General features: G+C 43.4%; 1 protein-coding gene across 1 annotated transcript in view; it reads right to left on the bottom strand.

Annotated features, from left to right (window-relative positions):
• The window catches only part of LOC147906132 (uncharacterized), a 320,331-nt gene that overhangs the window by 34,637 nt on the left and 263,259 nt on the right, over nucleotides 1–22,435 (bottom strand). Inside the window, exon 22 of the mRNA XM_087386859.1 lies at nucleotides 22,211–22,361. Coding sequence (XP_087242985.1) covers nucleotides 22,211–22,361 — 151 coding nt within the window. The remainder of the gene's footprint in view (nucleotides 1–22,210; nucleotides 22,362–22,435) is intronic.

The following is a 22,435-nucleotide window of genomic DNA, read 5'->3' as shown; positions in this document are numbered from 1 at the left end:
TCTCCTGCGAATCTCATCTCTCTTAATAGTAGCAACAGAATGATAAAAGCTGCTAATGTCAATGAGGGCTACAACCACATCTGACGGGGATGACTGCCCACCCTACAAGTGAGAAACCCAAATCCGTAGCACTACCTCTGTGAGGCCCTCCTTTGCATAGAAGGCATCTGGAATCTTGATACTGGCAGAGCGGCCTCTCACCCGAGGCTTTAAAACCACCAAAACAATCAAAAAATGATCTAAAGTGGACACCCCAGCGCTGATGCATACTGTCCCACCTCTCAATGCCCAATCATACATAAAATCTGTCAATCCACCCGTGGATAGGCATCCTTACTCTCCTGTTCGACCAAGAAAACAAAAGAGACAGTGGCTGAGTGTGAAAAGCATCATCATACCAAACATCCCTACCACTGAATTGAAAAAGGAAGGCATCCCAAGTTGCTCTTTTCGGGGAGTGAATGCCACCTTTCCTACCCCCTCTTTTGTCTGAAGGCATCTTAATCATGTTGAAATCGCCCCCAATAATCCAAGAATCTGCAATATGTGACCAAGAGAGCAACTCCTTCCAAAGGAGGACACGATCCCCTCTCAAGTTGGGTGCATAAAGGTTAAGGAAGCCAACCTTACGCCCATCAATCATCAAAATAACCCACTGTGCTCTAGAGGGGACTCTAGAGCTTACAGCTTGGAGTTCAAGATGCAGAGAACTCCCCAAGAACAGCTCGAACAACACCTGGTCCAGGAGAGCACCAAAGCAGACCTGACTCTCGAGACGTTGGAAACGAGTATCGAGCTGAAGCAGGCCAAAAAACTAGACACCACGAGCTAGAGCTGGTGCAAAACTACTAACGCTGCAAGCACGAGCTGCCAGCAGCACCTTCAAAGAGGTGCTGGAAAACATGTCTATGCCGAGCCCTGCAAAGGCAAAGCTCTAGAGCTTCCACCAACTAAGGAGCTCTAGCAGTGGTGTACAAGTTCCAGCCGATTGCTTGCTTGGAGGGTAGGTGGTTGTACACGGCGGCCACCAAAAAGCTCGCCGTTTCTCCACAAGGCCCAAAGCATATACTAGTCATTCGAACTTTTGCGCATACAGGCGTTGGAGAGGGACCTAGAAGGGAACACGAGCTGCTGGCTACAGCCAACCCTTGGTGGGAAGGCTTAAGTACAAGGCGGCCATAGCCCGTGGACTGTGGCAAGAATCTCGCCAGAATCTGCCAAGGTAGCACGAAAGGGGCCACAAGCTCTGCTCGCCCCATCTCAGACAAACACGCGCGGCGAACAAGCTCCTCCGGGCTCACGATGGTGGGAAGGCGATTTGAGAAAGAATCTTATTTCAGTTCCTTCTATTGCCCATGATCAACACATGCTTGCTGAGTTTCAAGATGATCAATGCAGAATCAAGGATCCCCCGAAAGGGTATGAAATTGTGGCAACATGTACTTATGATAAAAGGCTATACAATCTTGATGCTCAGTCCCATGTACAACAAGCTTTGGTTGTCTCTTTTTCTTCTCCCAGTAATTTATGGCATGTCGGGTTTGACCATGTTCATCATAGGACATTGGCCTACTTGTACAACAATGAAATGGTTCATGGAATGCCAAAATTACAGCAGCCAGATAATGAAGTGTATGAAGATTGTGCTCTGGCAAATTGCACTGTCTTCCTTTCAAGAAGGATGGCTCAGGTTCAGTGAAAGCCACTAGAGTTTTGCAGATCATACACAGTGATGTATGTGGTCCCATGAATGTGACAACCCATAGAGGGGCAAGGTACTTTGTTACCTTCACTGATGACTATATTCTAGATTCACATGGTTCTTCCTCATGAAGACTAAATCTGAAGTGTTTTATTGGTTCACACAGTTCAAAGCCTTGGCTGAAAACCAAACCAATTCCAGGATACAAACATTTTGTTCAGACAATGGGGGAGAGTACACATCAAATGCCTTTGAAGGGTATTTGAAAGAAAAGGGAATCAAGCATTACAAGACTGTGCCATACACACTGAAGCACAATCCTATTTCAGAGAGAAAGAATAGGACACTTAAGGAAATGACAAGATGCATGCTGAAATGCAAGAAAGTATCAAAGGCATTTTAGGGAGAGGCTATTACTACAGCCACATACATTCAGAATAGATACCCTACCAAAGCATTGGTCAATGTGACACCTTATGAGAGGTTTTATTGCTCAAAGCCAAAGGTTGATCATTTTAGAGTGTTTGGCTCAGTTGCATATGCTTTAGTTCCATCTTAGCTTGATGACAAAAGCATCAAATGAATTTTTGTTGGATATATTACAGAGAGATAGGGTGTTAGGCTCTATGATCCAGCAACCAAGAAGATTATAATAAGTAGAGATGTTGCCTTTGCTGAGAATGAATGTATGCAGCCAACAAGTGTGGATTTACCACCTTATGATGATATTCCTTTGGATGTAATTCAGTTTGAGGATGATGCGATTGGTTCTCCTCCTTCCTGGTCTCACACTTCAGCAAGTTTTTTCCACATGTTGAGGGTGGTTCTCCCTCAAATGTTTCAAATTTGCAGCCAGCTAGTGAGGGGAAACAGCCCAATGTTTGGATACAGTACTACCGTTGTGGAGTCAGACAACCTCAGGACACAACTTCAAGAGGTACAGCCAGCAGTACAGCTGACAAATCCATTCCAAAATGGGCAAGGTTGACCATTCAGGATACAAAGGATCAGCCTACTTTGGGGAGAACCAAGGCAAGCACAAAAAGTGCTCATGGATAGGTCAATTTTGCATTGATGACCTCCGTTATGGAAGCTGAAATTGAGCCTCAAAAGGTTTGAGGATGCTTAGGGACATCCTTCATGGAAGAAGGCCATGGAATATGAAATTAGGTCCATTGAAAAGAATGCCCCATGGAATTTGGTAGATGCATCCATTGGTAAAAATATTGTGGGCACTAAATGGATCTACAAGGTCAAGTATCATTCAGATGGTATTGTGGAAAAATACAAGGCTCGTCTTGTTGCCAAGGGGTATGCTCAAGAAGAATTGACTATGAGGAGACTTTTTCTCCAATAGCCAAAATGACTACCATCCGTTGTGTCATTTCTCTTGCTGCAAATTATGGTTGGTCAATCTATCAGATGGATGTTAAGACCGCTTTTTTGAATGAGGATCTCAAAGAAGAGGTCTATGAGCAGCAACCCCATGGTTTTGAGGCAAAAGAGAGCACAAGGTGTGCAAGCTTAGGAAAGATTTATATGGGCTCAAACAAGCACCCCGTGCATGGTATCTCAAGATACATAAGTTTCTATTGTCCCAAGGCTTTGTCAATACACATCTTTAAGTTAAGAAAACTCAGATTTGGTCATTCTAGTGCTTTATGTGGATGACATACTACTACTCACAGCGAGTTATACACAACAAATTGCAGCAGTGCGTCAGCTTTATGTCAGATATTTGACATGACAGATTTGGGTTTATTGCAATATTGTCTTGGCATTGAGTTTTGGTAGACCCAAGAGGGAATCTACATGTCACAGAAAAAGTATGCTAAAGGTCGCTTGCAGAAATTTAAGATGGAAGAAAGTAAACCTGTGGCTACTCCGTTGGAAAAAGGACTCAAACTAACTAAGCATGATAAGGCTGAAAAGTTTGATGGCACACTTTATAGGCAGTTGGTTGGTAGTCTCATTTATTTATGCTCCACTAAGCTAGACATTGCCTATCCTACAGAGTGTCTTAGTCAGTTTATGCATTGTCCTACTGTCACACATTGGAATGCAGCCAAAAGAGTTCTCTGATATGTGCATGGCACCCTCTCTTATGGTTGTTGGAATATGAAGCCAAAGTGAGTCTAAAATGAGTGTTCTAGGTGGTCTAGGTGTGTTTTATAGTCTAGTGAGTCCTAGACATGCCACATGTCATATTGGGAGTTATCCCATATACACTATGGCTTTCTAGAGTCTAGTGTCACACTATATAGTGTTGTACTTGTCCATTGTCTATTATATCAGTCAACATCAAGCTTTATATAATGTGAGTATTTTGGTTATCATTGCCTAGCACTTGTCCTTTCTTTTGCTTTCCATTTTGCCTTTCTATTATGCTTTCTATATTTCCATTCTGTTCCTAGTTAGCTTGGCATTCTCCCACCTCCATGTCTCTTCATATGGTATCAGAGCTAACCTTCCTCAAGGAATGAGGAGGCCTTGAAGCCCATCTCAGACCTATGGAGAGGCTAGCTCCTTCCACTCTCTCTCCTTGTGAGTTTCTTGAGCTCTTCTCCTCCACCCGAGCCTCACCGTTGAAGATCTTGAAGAAAGGACTTCGCCAACATGAAGCTACCTTCTCTCCTCCTCTCCTCCTCTTCTTCCTTTGCCTCTCCACCTTGAGCTCCTCTTCGTCGGTGTCCTCCTTCTCAGCCCGGACCTATGCCTCTAACCTGCAAACAGCCAGCCATACAACCAGCCGTATGGACTGTATGGACTGGTACGCCATACAGTAGGTATGCTCAGTCTCATACAGCCTGCTCCGCTGCCAGCTCAACTACCCGTACCAAACAGCCTCAACAGTAGCTGCTCCTTCCATGATTGCAGCGCCACTAGTACCCACTCTAGCCCTCAATCTTCATGCCATCTACTGCTATTGCTCCCGTTCCAAAATCTGCAACAGACCCTCGTCATCTGCCTGTCCCTTCTCTGCCATACCAGCGTCACAGCCCATCCCTTCTCTGCCATACCAGCATTTCTGTCCGCCTTCTATAACGGTGTGTAGACTCCTACTTTAGCAAAAAGAAGCAAGGTAGAAGTGGCACACTAATTTGCGGCAAGAAGATAAAGAAAATGATCTTGATGTGAGATACGGATACTTCTCGGCTTCTTCGATTACTTCTCTGATTTCCCGTAGTGCTAGGCTTGCACATTAAGTGACTCTACTAGTCCTTGTGGCACCTCCGGCCTCTACATCGACTTTTAGGTGACTCTCCATCTTCTATTTTGAGAGTCATGCCATGATCGCTCAATGTAGGTACCCCATGGACTTCACCGACACATATATTGGGGAATCCATGCCTAGTGCTTCATCGACGTCGTTATCGACTCGCAGGGATGTGCACACATGTATAGTGGCTACTTGGAGGACATCTCTTACTCCTAAGAGATCTATTTTTATTATTCCTACAACTTGATGTATTTTGGGGTCCTCTGCCCTAGGTAGTCCCCCTAAAATGATATGTATTGAGTGTTTGGTTTTCATTGAGTCTAAAGGTCCTTTGCCTTGGATAGTCCTCCTAAAAAGATGTATTGGTTTTCCTATTTTGGTGTGTGGCTTCCTAACATGTCTTGTTATGAAGCCAAGGGGGGATGTACTATGGGAGCCTCGCTTTGATAGGTCTCGTCAGGCCTAGCCAAGTTTCAGGATATTGGTGTATTTCTAGACCTATGAGCTGGTCATGTAGCCATGCTATAATGTGAGCCTCTGAGCATGTTGAGTCTCAAGCCATGAGAGTGCTTGGATCAACCTCTGAACACGCTCAGAATTTAGCCTCTGAGTTACATAGGGTGCACAATTTGATGACTGTCATTGTCATGTTCTGTTCTTGGTTCCATTCCAGTAGTCTCTCACCTTGCCTTCACAGGGAGGTGTTGGAATATGAAGCCAAAGTGAGTCTAAAATGAGTGTTCTAGGTGTGTTTTATAGTCTAGTGAGTCCTAGACATGCCACGTGTCATATTGGGAGGTATCCCATATACACTATGGCTTTCTAGAGTCTAGTGTCACACTATATAGTGTTGTACTTGTCTATTGTCTATTATATCAGTCAACATCAAGCTTTATATCATGTGAGTATTTTGGTTATCATTTCCTAGCACTTGTCCTTTCTTTTGCTTTCCATTTTGCCTTTCCAATATGCTTTCCGTATTTCCATTCCGTTCCTAGTTAGCTTGGCATTCTCCCACCCCCATGTCTCTTCATATGGTATCAGAGCTAGCTTTCCTCGAGGAATGAGGAGGCCTTGAAGCCCATTTCAGACCTATGGAGAGGCTAGCTCCTTCCACTCTAGTTCCACTCTCTCTCCTTGTGAGTTTCTTGAGTTCTTCTCCTCCACCCGAGCCTCACCGTTAAAGATCTTGAAGAAAGGACTTCGCCAACATGAAGCTACCTTCTCTCCTCCTCTCCTCCTCTTCCTTCTCAGCCCGGACCTATGCCTCTCCATCGACCTACAAACAGCCAGCCGTACAACCAGCCATACTGCCGTACGAACTGTATGGATTGGTATGCCGTACAGTAGGTCTACTGAGTCCCGTACAGCCTGCTCCGCTGCCAACTCAACTACCCGTACCAAACAGCCTCGACAGTAGCTACTCCTGTCTATGATTGCAGTGCCACTAGTAGCCGCTCTTGCCCTCAATCTTCGTGCCATCTACTGTTGTTGCTATCGCTCCAAAATTTGCAACAGACCCTCGTCATCTGCCCACATCACAGCCCATCCCTTCTCCACCATACTAGTGTTTCTGTCCGCCTTCTATAACGGTGTGTAGAGTTCTACTTTAGCAAAAAGAAGCAAGGTAGAAGTGGCACACTAATTTGCAGCAAGAAGATAAAGAAAATGATCTTGATGTGAGATACGGATACTTCTCGGCTTCTCCGATTACTTCTCTGATTGCCTGTAGTGCTAGGCTTGCACATTGAGTGACTCTACTAGTCCTTGTGGCACCTCCGGCCTCTACATCGACTTTTAGGTGACTCTCCATCTTCTATTTTGAGAGTCATGCCATGACCGCTCCATGTAGCTACCCCATGGACTTCACTGACACATATTTTGGGGCATCCATGCCTAGTGCTTCATCGACGTCGTCATCGACTCGCAGGGATGTGCACACATGTGCAGTGGCTACTTGGAGGACATCTCTTACTCCTAAGAGATCTATTTTTATTATTCGTACAACTTGATGTATTTTGGGGTCCTCTGCCCTGGGTAGTCCCCCTAAAATGATATGTATTGAGTGTTTGGTTTTCATTGAGTCTAAAGGTCTTTTGCCTTGGATAGTCCTTCTAAAAAGATGCATTGGTTTTCCTATTTTGGTGTGTGGCTTCCTAACATGTCTTGTTATGAAGCCAAGGGGGGATGTACTGTGGGAGCCTGGCTTTGATAGGTCTCGTTATCAGGCTTAGCCAAGTTTCAAGATATTGGTGTATTCCTAGACCTATGAGCTGGTCATGTAGCCATGCTATAACGTGAGCCTCTGAGCATGTTGAGTCTCAAGCCATGAGAGTGCTTGAATCAACCTCTGAACACGCTCAGACTTTTTAGCCTCTGAGTTACATAGGGTGCACAGTTTGATGACTGTCATTGTCATATTCTGTTCTTGGTTCCATTCCAGTAGTCTCTCACCTTGCCTTCATGGGGAGGTGTTGGAATATGAAGTCAAAGTGAGTCTAAAATGAGTGTTCTAGGTGGTCTAGGTGTGTTTTATAGTCTAGTGAGTCCTAGACATGCCACGTGTCATATTGGAAGCTATCCCATATACACTATGGCTTTCTAGAGTCTAGTGTCACACTATATAGTGTTGTACTTGTCTATTGTCTATTATATCAGTCAACATCAAGCTTTATATCATGTGAGCATTTTGCCTAGCACTTGTCCTTTCTTTTGCTTTCCATTTTTCCTTTCCATTATGCTTTCCATATTTCCATTCCGTTCCTAGTTAGCTTGGCATTCTCCCACCTCCATGTCTCTTCAATGGTTTGCATTATGCTTCCGATTGTGGTTTCAGAGCCTTAGATTGGTCAAGGGACATTGATGATAGAAGATCCACTTGTTGAGATATGGAGCTCCACTCGTGATATGCCAGGGTGACCGTTGTGCATTTATGTCACCGACTTGTTAGTTGCAGATACGGTTGGTATACCGCCCATAAATAATAGCTGGATGACATCTATCTTTATGTACTCTAGTTAGTGGCTCAGTTAGTATGCCACCTTAGTTAGCTGAGTTTGGTTTGAGACCCACATATAGGGTTCACCTATTCTTTTGTACTGAGAGAGTTCTTTTGGCTTTCACAACTAAGAAGAGGAAAACTGTTTTCAGCCTCCACCTTTGTGTATATTCCCCCATTGTATATGTGAGAAAGTTGCAAGTAAGACTCCTTCCTTCTCTCCCACTCTCTTCACATGGTATCAGAGCCAGGTTCGTGGTAAGGAGCTCAAGAAAGCAAACCAAGCTCACGGTGTCCTAGTAAGAGGATCACTGTTGCTTTCCTTTTTTTTCGAGTTTGGGAGCAAATCTCTGCAGGTAGCACAGCCGGAAAGTGCAAGAGTGCACTGTCTCAGATTGGGACGCCCTTCACGGTGTGGCAAGAGGGCAATATATGCCCTGTTTTGGTGGCAGAAGTTTTCCGCAAGCACTCAGGATAGTGCCCTGTTTTTGCTGTGTGCGACCACTGTTTTGCAGGTCGGTGAAAAGTTATCACAGAAATTATATCGTATGCCTGTGCGCAGAGATATTGGGAGTGACAGAATCATTCTTATTGCCTATTGATGCATAATCGTCACTAGGAAGTGACTGTGTGGTCAAATACCACTCTCGTCAATTTTGCAGATTTGCCCTTGTGAGGCAGAAGTTGTGTTTTTTTGCAGTGTTCTGTAATGGCGTCTGATGCTCTTTCACAGATTGTCACTGAAAAGCTTGACAAGAACAACTTCCGAGCATGGAAGTTTAGAATGACGAATTTCCTTAAGGGAAAAGGATATTGGGAGTTCATTACTGGAGCTGAATAAGAACCAGTTATTCCTAATGTTTCCAATCAACAGGAGTTGCAGGCATTTAAAGGCTGGCATGAGAGAGTCAAAAAAGTTATGTACTGGCTGTCGATCAGTATTTCAGATTCTATGATTGTGCATATTCAGGATGCAAGCACGCCGAAGGAGGCATGGGATACTTTGACAAAAATATATAGCACAAATACACAAGCCAGGAAAATGCAGCTTAAGCAAGAGTTGCATAATGTGCAGAGAGAAAATATGAGCATCAATGACTACCACATGAAGGTGAAGAAGATTGCAAATGCACTTGCTTCTATTGGGTCACCAGTGGAAGATGATGATTTAGTTTCTGTGACCTTGAATGGTCTAGGAAAGGATTATGCACAATTCCGGACATCGATTGCCATCTATGAGAATTTTCCTGATTTTGAGGAGTTAATTGCTCTTCTAATTTTTGAAGAGCAGAGAAATGGTGGTGCATCTTCTTCAGGAGGAACTTCAAAAGAAGTTGTCTTCTACTCAAATGCTGGAAGAGGTAGAGGTAGAGATAGAGGTAGAGCGGGCCGATTTGGAGGCCATGGTAGAAATCAGAATATGTAGCAAATTCAAGAAAACCAGTCCTATGGAGGAGGATGTGATAACTTTAGAGGCAGGGGGAGCCAAAGAGGTCGTGGTGAATGGCAGAGAGGCCAAAATGCAAACAGCAATGTTGAATGCTACTACTATGGTAAAATGGGTCATATGGTTAAAGATTGCTATAAAACGCAGAATGACATCATGACTGGAAAATTGCAGCAAGGCAATTATGCATCCTCTAGTAGACAGGGTGATGACAGAAATGAGCATCTGTTTATGGTGCAGCGCATGACCAATTTAGTGACAAGTGCAGAAGAAAGCAATGATGTGTGGTATGTTGACTTAGGTGCGTCAAACCACATGACAAGTCATGCAGAATGGATGCAGGATGCAAGAAAAATGGAAAGACTAGGATTTGTGGAGACTAGTGATGATACTGCACATCCTATTGTGCAGATTGGTAAAATTTCTTTGTCTATGCAGGATGAAAAAAAGAAATACCTGTCTGATGTATTTCATGTCTCGAATATCACCAAGAACCTGGTTTCTGTTGGTCAAATGGTTGAGCAGGGCTTGCAAGTCAAATTTAATCCTCATGGATGCTTTGTTGAGGATATGAAAAATAAAGGTCGCTTGATAGCAAAAGGGAAGAAGAAGGGCAGGATGTTTACGTTGGATGCGGACATGCTTGAATTGAGTGCAGCAATGTTTGCACATGGGACCGGTGTAGTTGCAGATATTGATATCTGGCATAAACGCATTGGTCATGTTAATGTACAGCGACTTAAATTAATGCAGGCCCAAAATATTGTTGCAAGATTGCCTAAGTTCAAGGTTGCAGAAATACATAAGGTATGTGAAGCCTGTCAATTTGGAAAACAGGCAAGGAAACCATTTCCTACACATGTTCAAGAGAGTAAGAGGCCATTGGAATTAATCCACTATGATGTGTGGACTAATAAAGCTGCATCTATTGGAGGCTGTCATTATTTTGTCACTTTTATTAATGACTACAGTAGAAAAGTTTGGGTGTATTTTATGAAAAGGAAAAGTGAAGTGTTTGGGCATTTCAAAGCTTTCAAAGCTATGGTTGAAAAAGAAACAGGCCTGCAAATAAAATGCCTAAGGTCAGATGGAGGGGGAGAGTACCTCTCAAATGAGTTTGCAAGTTTTCTGCAGGAGCATGGCATAAAGCAGTAATATCCATGCAGTCATACCCCACAACAAAATGGACTTGCAAAAAGGAAAAACAGGCATATTGGAGAGGTATCTCGTGCCATGCTCAACGAAAAAGACCTACCAGATTATTATTGGGCTGAAGCAGTTGCTACAGCAGTCTACATAATGAACAGGACTCCCACTACAGTAATACATGGCATGACACCAGAGGAGAGGTATACTGGTAGGAAACCAGATATTTCTCATTTGAAAGTTTTTGGTTGCATTGCCTATGTTCATGTGCCAGATGAGTTGAGATCCAAGTTGGATCCAAAAGCTGAGAAGTGCATCTTTATTGGTTATTCTCTGCAGCAAAAAGGGTATAGATGCTATAACCCTTCTACTCGTAAGTTTACAGTGAGCAGAGATGTTTTTTATGAGATGAGCAGTTGGTATAAACCAGTAAATGTGATTGATGATGTAGATGTACAAAATGGTAATGCTGCACGGAATTCATAGCAGCAATCACAAAATCTTAGTGGACCTGTAGTGTCCTCTAGCAGTGGTTCACATACCTCACCATGGACAGGTAGATTGAGATCAGGAGGATCTCCTCAAAGCAATGCAGATAGTGGTATGCAACTATCATGAAAAGGAAAAGAGAAAGTAGATCAAGGTGAATGCAGGTCACTCTTATGTGGATGGTGAATCCAGTGGCTTAGAACAGAGCCTTGATGATGAGTTGGGTATTCCTTCTATTGTTACACCCGGAGTAAGGAAGACAAGGGATGTTTTGATAGCACCTGGTAGTGAGCCTATTTTGTGCAGGTCTACCAGAGCTAGGTATCCTGTGGATAGGCTGAAATATGATGGATTTACAGCCATTCACTATGCCTATATGGCCAAAGTGATACATGAACCAAAACCCACTTCTTTTGAGCAAGCCATGGGAAAAGAAAAATGGGAGAAAGCCATGGATGAAGAAATGTATGCCTTGGAAGCAAATGCTACATGGGAATTGGTGCCTTTGCCTAAAGACAAGAATTAGTTGTCAAGGAGTATGTACAGACATATGGCATTGATTATGAAGAAACATTCGGTCCGGTTATGTACAGACGCATAGTAGGAAGTTTGATTTTATTTGACTATTACCAGGCCAGATTTGAGCTATGCTGTCGGGTTGGTAAGTCAGTTTATGCAGGCTCCAAGGAAACTGCATTTGGATGCAGCTAGACGCATACTGAGGTATGTGAAGTCCACATTACAGTATGGACTATTTTATGAGACTGGGGCTCAAATACAGTTGCATGGATACACTGATGCTGATTGGGATGGTAGTATTTCTGATAGACGATCTACCAGTGGATATGTGTTCTCTTTTGGGAGTGCTGCAGTCACTTGGAGCAGCAAGAAACAGCTTACAGTTGCCTTGTCGAGCACAAAGGCTGAGTACAGGGGTGCAGCAATGGCTGCATGTGAGGTATCTTGGTTGCATAAGCTACTTTATGATATGCATCAGTCTACAGATGGGCCAGTTGTCATTTATTGTGACAACATGAGCAGTATACACTTGGCAAATAACCCAGTCTATCATCCTAGAACAAAGCACATTGAGGTGCATTATCACTATGTGCGGGAGAAGTTTCTAGTAGGTTTTATTGATCTAGTTTATGTCAAACCTAGCCTATCATGCTAGAACAAAGCACATTGAGGTGCATTATCACTATGTGCGGGAGAAGGTTCTAGTAGGTTTTATTGATCTAGTTTATGTCAGCACAGAGGATCAAGTAGCTGACATATTCACGAAGGCACTGGGTGTAGAGAAGCTACGCAAGTTCAGAGACCTGCTTGGTGGTGCAGGAATTGGGATTGAGCTCGAGGGGGAGTGTTGAGATATTAAGCTCCACTCGTGATATGTGAGGGTGACCGTTGTGCATTTATGTCACCGACTTGTTAGCTGCAGATGCGGTTGGTACACCGCTCATGAATAATAGCTGGATGACAGCTATCTTTATGTACTCTAGTTAGTGGCTCAGTTAGTATGCCACCTTAGTTATCTGAGTTTGGTTTGAGACCCACATATAGGGTTCACCTATTCTTTTGTACTAAGAGAGTTCTTTTGGCTTTCACAACTAAGAAGAGGAAAACTGTTTCAGCCTCCACCTTTGTGTATATTCCCCCATTGTGTATGTGAGAAATCCTGATGTTCATGATGCTTGTATGGCAGTTTCAGATGTTCGTGATGCCTGGTCCTTTGATAGTGGTGCTAGCAAGCACATGACTTCCTGCAGAAAGTTATTCAGCTCATTGGAGCTTACATCTAAGGGGGGCACTGTCACATGTGCCAATAATGCATCATATACCGTGAAAGGTATTGGGCAAGTTGCTCTTACTTTTGTCTCTCGTGGTATTGTCACTCTAGAGCATGTGCTTTATGTTCCAGGCATTCGTAAGAACCTCATTTCTATTTCAGCCATTGCTACATGTGGCTTTCAGGTTCCTTTTTATGGTGTTAGGTGTGCAATGTATGATGCTACACATGCCTTTACCATGGTTTTGATTGGCACATTGTCTAGAGGTCTTTATAGACTTGATGCTTATGATAGATGTTTGGATGATGATGCTGCCCTTGCCGATGCACATGCCTTTGCTCTTGATTCTACCATGGCAGATACTCATTTGTGGCATGAGAAGTTTGGACACCTCAATTTTGGAGCCCTGGTGAAGTTATATAAGGAAGATATGTTTGTGGATCTTCCTAAAATGCATATGCTTACCAAACATGTTTGTGAACCATGCTTGCTTGGTAAGATGCATTGTGCTGCGTTTCCCAAGGATGGGAGAGTTGGTGCTTCACGCAAACTTTATCTGGTTCATAGTGATGTTTGTGGACCCATGAGGGTTGCAGCTCTTGGGGGGTTCTACTACTTTGTTACTTTTATTGATGATTTCACTAGGTACACTTGGATTTTCACATTGAAATCCAAATCTGAAGTTTCTTCATGCTTCAAGCACTTTATTTCCTTGGCTCAGAATGAGAGTGGGCTGCACATTGCTCACCTTAATACAGACAAGGGAGGTGAATACACGTCAAAGGAGTTTGCTGTTTTTTTGGCTTCCCATGGCATCAATCATCGATGCACGGTGCCTTATACTCCTCAACAGAATCCCGTGGCTGAGCGGAAGAATAGATCAGTGATGGAAATGGCCAGATGCATGTTGAAAGGCAAACATTTGCCTAATAAGTTGTGGTTGGATACAGTCATATGTGCAAATTACATCTTGAATAGATGTCCTATAAAGGCATTGCAGACTACCACACCTTATGAGGCTTGGACAGGTCGTAAGCCTCGCATTTCCCACATGAGGACTTTTGGATGCCTAGCTTATGCTCATGTGCCTTCACAGAAACGCACTAAGTTGGATGATAAAGCTGTCAAGTGCATTTTTCTTGGGTATAGTTTAGAGAGCAGGGGCTATAAGCTATATCAGCCCCGCAGGGGCAAGTGTTTTGTCAGTCGGGATGTTGTGTTTGATGAATCTTCCACTATGCCTTTGCTGGACTGTCAAAAATAGCCCGTTGTTGATGCCCCAGACATATCTGATAGCTTGATGCCTTTGTTTCCATCCGACGCTCGGGATAATGTTCCATCTGAGGTTGTCCCTCCTCCATCTGTTGGTCATTTGCAGCCACATGTGCAGCCAGAAATTCAGCCTGATATGCCTATCATTCATTAGGATCATTTGCACAGGGCTCTTGACCAAGAAAGAGCAGAAATTCAGGAGCCCCCAAAAAGGTACCCCGTTGGCTTCTTGACACATTAAAAGACAGCAAGCAAGACACTCCTCTGCCAGCCCGTACGAGAGCAGCTATCCGAAAAGAGCATGCTAGTTTTGTTGCTTATGCTTTGGTTGCTACAGCATGCAATGAAGAGCCATTATGTCATCAAGATGCCTTTCAGAATGATTGTTGGATGAAGGCCATGCAAGCTGAATTGAATTCTATCAATCAGAATAACACTTGGGAGTTGTGTGCTTTGTCTCATGGCAAGAATGCCATTGGAACACGTGGGTTTACAAAATCAAATGGAAAGCTAACAGTTCAGTGGACTGTTACAAAGCCCATCTTATTGCTAAGGGCTATGCTCAGCAGCATGGCATTGACTTTGAGGAGACTTTTGCTCCCACTTCCAGGATCAATACCATTCGCATTGTTATTGCCTTTGCTGCCCACTTTCATTGGCAGATACATCAGCTTGATATTAAGACAACTTTCCTTCATGGGCATTTGTAGGAAGAGGTTTATGTTTCCCAACCTCCTGGCTTTGAAGTTGAAGGTTCTGAAAGCAAGGTATGCCGCTTGAAAAAGGCCCTCTATGGATTGAAGCAGGCACCTCAGGCTTGGTATTCAAGAATTCATTCTCATTTGCTCACACTTGGCTTTCCGAACAGCCCTATAGAGGCTACCCTTTACATCCGCAAGCGTGGGACAGATTTGCTGATTTTAGTCCTTTATGTGGATGACATGCTTGTAACTGGAACACATGCTTAGCAAATTGCAGATTTTAAAATTGACTTGCAGCAGACATTTGCTACGTCTGATCTTGGTCTTTTGCACTACTATCTAGGCATCCAATTTGCTAGCAGTGAGGGGGGCATTTTGATGTCACAATCCAAGTACATTGGACAGCTTTTGCAGCACTTCCAGTTTGAGGATTGCAAGCCAGTATCCACACCATTAGAGACTGGTTTTCACTGCTCTTCTGAGGATGGCAGCGGTACATGTGATGTCACTCTCTATCAGCAAGCAGTTGGTTGTTTGATTTACCTATGCCATACGAGACGTAATCTACAGTATGCTGTCTCACAATTGAGTATATATATGCACAGCCCATCTATGCACCATTGGCATGCCGTGAACCGTGTTTTCAGATATCTCAAAGGCACTCAGCATTTAGGCCTTCTTTATGAGGCTAATACTTCACTTGTCATGCATGGATTCACTGATAGTGAATGGGCTAGTTGTTCTGACATTCCTGTGTCACATAGTGGCAATTGTTTTATGCTTGGTACTTCATGTGTTTCTTGGTTTAGCAAGAAGCAGAGTACAGTTTCTACTTCTAGCTGTGAAGCTGAGTACAGAGCAGCTTTTACAGCTATAGTGGAGTGTTTTTGGCTTCGGAAGCTACTTGCAGATCTTTGTGCATGCCAGACTGCTCCTACTGTTATCTTCATTGATAGCCAAAGTGCTTTGGCTGTTGCACGGAATCCAGTTTTCCATGCTCGCACAAAGCACATTGAGGTTCACTATCACTATGTCAGAGAGTGATTATCAGCACGTGATATTGAGTTGTATTATGTTCCCACTCAAGAAAACTTGGCAGATCTTTTTACAAAGGCTCTACCTCGACCTAAGTTTAAGGCTTTTTAGCAAGCTTTAAACTTAGTACCTTTTGTAACTTGATTTGTTGTACTCTGTACAATCATAGATTGCTATATCCCTACAGGACGAACATGTACAACCATGATACTAGATATTTAGGTATCCTAAGCCATGTCTAGGATACTTCAGCCCATACCATGGAGGGGGGTTTGTAGGCAATCTCATGGGCTATCCATAGATGCCACTTATACCTTGGTATGTGCCTTATAGGCCTAGTTATAGTCATTTAGGACTATTGGTACAGTTAGTTTATGTACCATCTAGGTTAGTTAGGACACTTAGTCCAGTTAGGGCATTTAGCCCTAGGGTTTTGTTATGTTGGCTCTCCCTTGACCCTCCACACTTCAGTTTTGTAGCAATCTATTACAACATCTCGTTTTTCTCCATTGTGCTTCCATTTTTGAGCTTCCATTTCTTCCAACACCCAACACTCATGCCCCCAACCCTTGGCTGGGGGGCTGTCATCCCCTGGACCCCCCCATTTCTTGGGAGGGTGTTTACCCCTACCCCCCCCCCTTCCCTTGAGGATGGTATAAAGCTCTATCACACTCGACTAAATATCAAGTCCACATAGGTCGTCTCATGACCATCTGGTCTACAAACTAAGACCCTTTCCAATGTTTGGAATGGGGAACCTCCCAATTTCCAGTGCCCATCATGGCTTCTCCTTATCGTGGGGCCTTATGACATTGGGTACTCAGAATACTAGTAGGTAACTTACATGAGAGGTCAACATTTGAGCTAATTCTAATAGGGTTGTGGTCTCAGGTAGCACAACTCTAGATGCAGTTCTTGTAGAGATATATACAATGATATGGTGGTGTAGGATAGACTAGGACTTAGTCTATATTGGAGTTTTAGTGTGTTCCAGTACTTGGACTGTATATACCAAGTACTTGTGCTTCATTTGGTTGAACATTTCAGTTGGAGTTCGCTTGTCTTCACTTCTTGCTCTCTCATGTTCACAACTCTTCTCCATTCTTGTTCCTACATGTGGTATCAAAGCTACTCGATTCAGCTTTGCTACTTGCTTCCCGCTCTCCCGCGTTCTCCTACTGCACTTTTGTCGCGGAGAAGTGAGTTTTGGTTGCAAGCTGATACTTCTGAGCTCACCCACACTCGTTTGGTGCACATTGGTGGCCGTACAACTTTTGCACCAGCTCCCGCTTGCTTCGCCATAACTTGAGCTCCTGCTGCTCCGTAAGCATCGCCATTCGCTGCCATTCTGCTCTATACAGGATGTACAGCTCGTTTTCCAGCCATCCGTATAGTCCGTACTATTGTACAGAATGATGCACGTGCCTCTCGCCTACAATTTGCCTATCCGTACAGCCCATTCAGCTCCGTATAGTCTGTACTAGTGAGTAGACTGTTTGCCCATACAAGTCCATACTATACGGACTTGCTGTCCGTACAATTCGCCTTTCCACCTCGCCTCTCCAACTCGCCATTTGCCTCGCCCGCTTGCTCATTGCCTCTCTAGATCGCCACTCACATCTCCAGCTCCGGATTCTCGACATGGTGGGCTAGACATTGCCTATGCCACAGGGCTTCTTAGCCAATTCATGCATTGTCCCACCGTCACGCACTGGAATGTAGTGAATAGGGTTCTCAAATATGTATAGGGTACACTTTCCTATGGGCTGCATTATGCTCCAGATGGTGACATTTTTCTGAGTGGCTTCACCGACTCAGATTGGTCAGGGGACATCGATGATCAGAAGTCCACTTCTGGCTATTCCTTCTCATTGGGCACTATGTGCATATCATGGCTCAGTAAGAAGCAAGACCGTGTGTCTCTCTCCTCCAGTGAAGAAGAATACAAAGCTGCAAATTCAGCCACTATGGAATGTATGTGGTTAAGGAAGCTTTTGCATGACTTGCATCATGCTCAGGATGAAAACCACTATCATTATGCATGGGATTGTATCATAGATGGCTTCATTGATCTGACATATTGCTCCATTGAGGACAATGTGGCAAATATCTTCACTAAAAGCTTGTTAGCGCCTCTCTTCACACGACATCGATATGGCTTGGGGATACGATACATTCAAACAATGACAAGGGGGGTTGTAAAATGACATAGTTTTCTTTTGTACTCCAATAGGTTACTATATCCATATGTGGATGAATTTGTGCAACCATGGTACTGTACGTACTTCGGGTACTTTTGAGATCATTCCAGAGTACCTCAGCCACATCATTGAGGGGGAATTTGTAGAGATATATACAATGATATGGTGGTGTAGGATAGACTAGGACTTAGTCTATTTTTGAGTTTTAGTGTGCTCTAGTACTTGGACTATATATACCAAGTACTTGTACTTCATTTGGTTGAACATTTTAGTTGGAGTTCACTTGTGTTCACTTCTTGTTCTCTTGTGCTCACAACTCTCCTCCATTCTTGTTCCTATAGTTCTTTCCAGTAGATTAGAAGGCCCCTTCCTTGGATCTTGCCAACCCCCCCCATCCCTTCCTCTGCTTCAGCATCCTCTCTCTTTTGTAGGTACTTTGTCTTGATCCAGGTCCAAGAGGGGCCCTTGCCTCCATTAGCACCATCTTGCAAAGATAAATATTATTTAGGCAAGGATTGAAGGGATTACAAGGAGGTTCATGCCTTCTCTTTGTTTAGCACTTAGGAATTAGTAGCTTTTCTTTCCTTGATTGGGCATCGAGGTATTTTATGAGAGCCAAGGGGTATCATTGTACGTCGCCATCATCTTGTTTAGTTCTCTCATCTGGGGACATAGTATAGACCTCTACATGCATCCGTGGATATAAGTTGGAAGATCATGTATGGAAGTGCTTGACAGCATGTAGGTTCATCGAGCTCAGAATCTGCGCAGACATTGTGCATACGTTAACAGCCATTCGGTCTAGGATGCAACAGACTTTAAGATCATCACCATTGACTAGGAGGAGGATGTTTCTCAAGGAATGGAGAGAAAGCCCTTTTTTCTTTGAGTTCCCCTCTAGCATGGTGTAGTTTCAGCCACAGTCTTGGCTTTTTCATGTTTTGCATTGTGCATGATTTCTTGAGTGTTTTCATGCTCTGCATGATGCATTAATACCTTTGAAGGAACATGTAGCAAGCTGTCTCTAGGAACGGAAAGGAAAGATTGCAAGCACAATGGAAATGAACTCAGATGGAAAGAGGCAATAGCAATGAACCAAAATACTCACATGTAGATAGCTTGATGTTGACTGATATGAAAAGACTCAAGACAAGTACAACACTATATAGTGTGAGCCTCTAGACTCTAGAAAGTCACAATGCATATGGGATAATCTTCCATATGACACGTGGCACTATCTAGGACTCACTAGACTATAAAATAAGTCCTAAGGACCTAGGACACACAAATACAATCACTTTGACTTCATATTCTAACATCCCCCCATGAAGGAAAGGTGAGGGACTACTGGAATGAAGCTAAGAACAGAATATGACAATGATGGAATCTACTACTCTGTGCACCCCAAGTAGCTTAGAGGGGCTCAAATGAAGCAGCATGGCTATTCGACCCAACACATCGGTCTTGGGAAATGCACCAACTCTCGGCCAGGCCTGATAGAGAAACCCATCAAAGCCAATAGAAAGGCTTCCACAATACATCCCCTCCTGGCTTCATAGCAGGACTTGCTAGGAAACCACACACCACTCATAAAGGAAATAAAACATCATTTGAGGAGGACTTTCCAAGGCTGAGAACCTTTATTGACTCAAGGACACAAGACTCATTATTACAAGCATTTTTGGGGGACTACCTAGGGCAGAGTACCCAAGCACACATATAATAGATCAGAAACAAAAGTCCCAATCATCAGGTACATAGACCTCTAAATGGAGAGAGAGATCTCTGATGTTGGCAGTAAGAGCATGAGCCGGTGTCGAAGCATCATCTTCTTCTTCATCTTCACTTGTTGCAGCCCCAACCAAGTTGTCATGATCCTTGTGTTGTTGCTTGGCAAGCTTCTGGAAGCAGCAATCCTCAGTGTGACCAAGCTTCCCACAGTGATTGCATTTGAAAGGCTTGAATTTGCCTTTGCTCTTGGAGTACAGTACAGTGGAGTCCGGAGTGTCTGCATACCGTCTTTCATGATCAATGAGCATAGCAACCATATCATGATAACCCACTTGTGTCACACGCAATGTTGGTATGATCTCCCGGTACTTAGAAATTTCCTCAATGCTCGAGAGGAGCATAGCAACTTGATCATCTTCCCCTACAGGGGCCTTTAGACTAGCAAGCTGAGTGACAAGGAATTCCATATGATTCAAGTGAGCAAGAAGAGAGTCTTCATGCTTCATTTGTAGCTTGAAGAATTCCTGTCTTAGGAATACCTTTGAATTGATGATTTTGTCGCCGAACAATTCTTCAAACTTAGCCCATAAGTCGTGAGCAGTGGAGTCAAAATCAAAATGATGAATAACTTCATCACCCAACCCCAAACCAATGAGAGAAAGAGCTTTTTCATTCAGATTCTCCCAATGTGCAATTTTCTTTTCATCTGATTGTGGCTTTTTCTCCTTGCTACTAACAACATGCCACACTCCATCTTTCATAAGTACAAGACGCATCTTTGTTTGCCATGTAGGGAAGTTCTTACCAGAAAACTTCTCAAACGAAATGGTAGTTGATTTGGAAGACTCCATGGCTGGAAAATAGTAGAAATGCAAGTGTAACTATGGAAAGATCACCTTGATAAGTTCTTCATGAGCTGGAGCAGGTCTGAAACTTCTTCATGGCAGACAAAAGTAGAAGGACAAAAACTATAAAATCAGCAAAGCAGCTTTGAGAGAATGACAGGCAGAATACGGGCACCAACTTCCGGCGGGCAGCAGCTCCAAGAGAATGTCGGGCAGAAGGAGCAAATGGCGGGCATTTCACATCAGTATGGGCAGGCTTGATCTGTCCTTACTGTACGAAACAGTCCGTACAGCATGTACGAACTGCATGGCAGGCTGCACGGCTTGTTGTACAGCCCTAGTGCAGTACGGATCAGTCCGTACGGCCTATACGGCTTGTTTGCAGCGGGCTGGAGCAGTTGGAGGCGAGGCTACCATGGCGATGTATTTTGGGTTGAAAAAGGCGTAATTGCTGGCGAGGTAAATCAGTTCCAAGTCAGCTCTCATTGATGAGGCTTGGGTAGGACAAGAAGAGAGCTCAAGGAAGGAGAGAAGAGGGCAACCTTCCAAGGAGGATGAGGTAGAGTAGCTTCATTGGCCTCCCTCACCTCAACCTCTTGGAAGGGAAAGGGAAAGAGAGAGTAGGGCTAGGAACATGGCTCTGATACCACATGAAGGAACATGTAGCAAGCTATCTCTAGGAACGGAAAGGAAAGATTGCAAGCATAATGAAATGAACTCAAATGGAAAGAGGCAATAGCAACGAACCAAAATACTCACATGTAGATAGCTTGATGTTGACTGATATGAAAAGACTCAAGACAAGTACAACACTATATAGTGCGAGCCTCTAGACTCTAGAAAGTCACAATGCATATGGGATAATCTTCCATATGACACGTGGCATTGTCTAGGACTCACTAGACTATAAAATAAGTCCTAGGGACCTAAGACACACAAATACACTCGCTTTGACTTCATATTCTAAAACCTCGAGGCTAAAAAAACAAGCAGTCCTGAAAAGTATTTGGAAGCTCATCCTTTCCCATTACATGGGCTAATTCCTTGCCAATTCCGTGGTTGGCATCCTTAATGAGACCAAGGCAGTTGCTTAGACCTTTTGCATCTCTAGGTGCCTACTCATTAAATCAGAACCTTCTTATATTTATTAGTGTTCTCCATACATTGACGGCCAAAGATCATTCTTATTTCTTCACCAGATGGCTATTTATGGATCTAGTTTTTGGTAATGTGCTTTGGAGGACCTAGGGTGCAAATAGTGATAGCTTATCAGATAACAGGGATATCTTCATTGATATCTTGTCACTGATATGGGCAAAGAACATGCACGATCTTTGTTGCAATCAGAGGGAATTAACAAAAGAATTGTGCAAAGGAATTTCTCAGAGTGCAAAAAAGTGCAGTTTTCTATTCTTCCCCTTAGTGGTTTACTTGGACCTTATGTGGATCCACCTTTGTATTGTATTTTTCATTACAAGTCTATTTTGAGTTGTTTCACTTGTTCCTCCTTTTTTTTTAACTAGCTTGTCATGAGGTTGCCCTTTTTTTATTTTGGAAAACAAGTTGTAGCCTCTTGAAAACTACTCAATTTCTCTTCAAAAACAATTACAATAAATTTCTGATGTGCACTTACCAGGTTTACTGTGGTCCAAAATAGAAGGCGTGATCAAAATCTTCGAAGTTGCAAACAAAGGAACGCTGACATCGCTTGAACAATCTCCATAGCATCCGAAGTCCCCTTGGTCGTTGACAATCATTGAAATAGTATCTCGGAAATTTTTTTCCTGAGGAGATGGAACCATCTCAATAAGTGAGATTGAGAATCTAATTCAGTAGTCCCACGTGGAGCATCACTAAC

Source organism: Dipteris shenzhenensis, chromosome 1, assembly GCF_047967505.1.
Source record: "Dipteris shenzhenensis isolate YYH24624 ecotype China chromosome 1, Dip_SZ_1.0, whole genome shotgun sequence".
Lineage (NCBI taxonomy): Eukaryota > Viridiplantae > Streptophyta > Polypodiopsida > Gleicheniales > Dipteridaceae > Dipteris > Dipteris shenzhenensis.
Note: the sequence above shows the minus strand (reverse complement) of the source record. Positions and strands in the feature narration are given on the sequence as shown.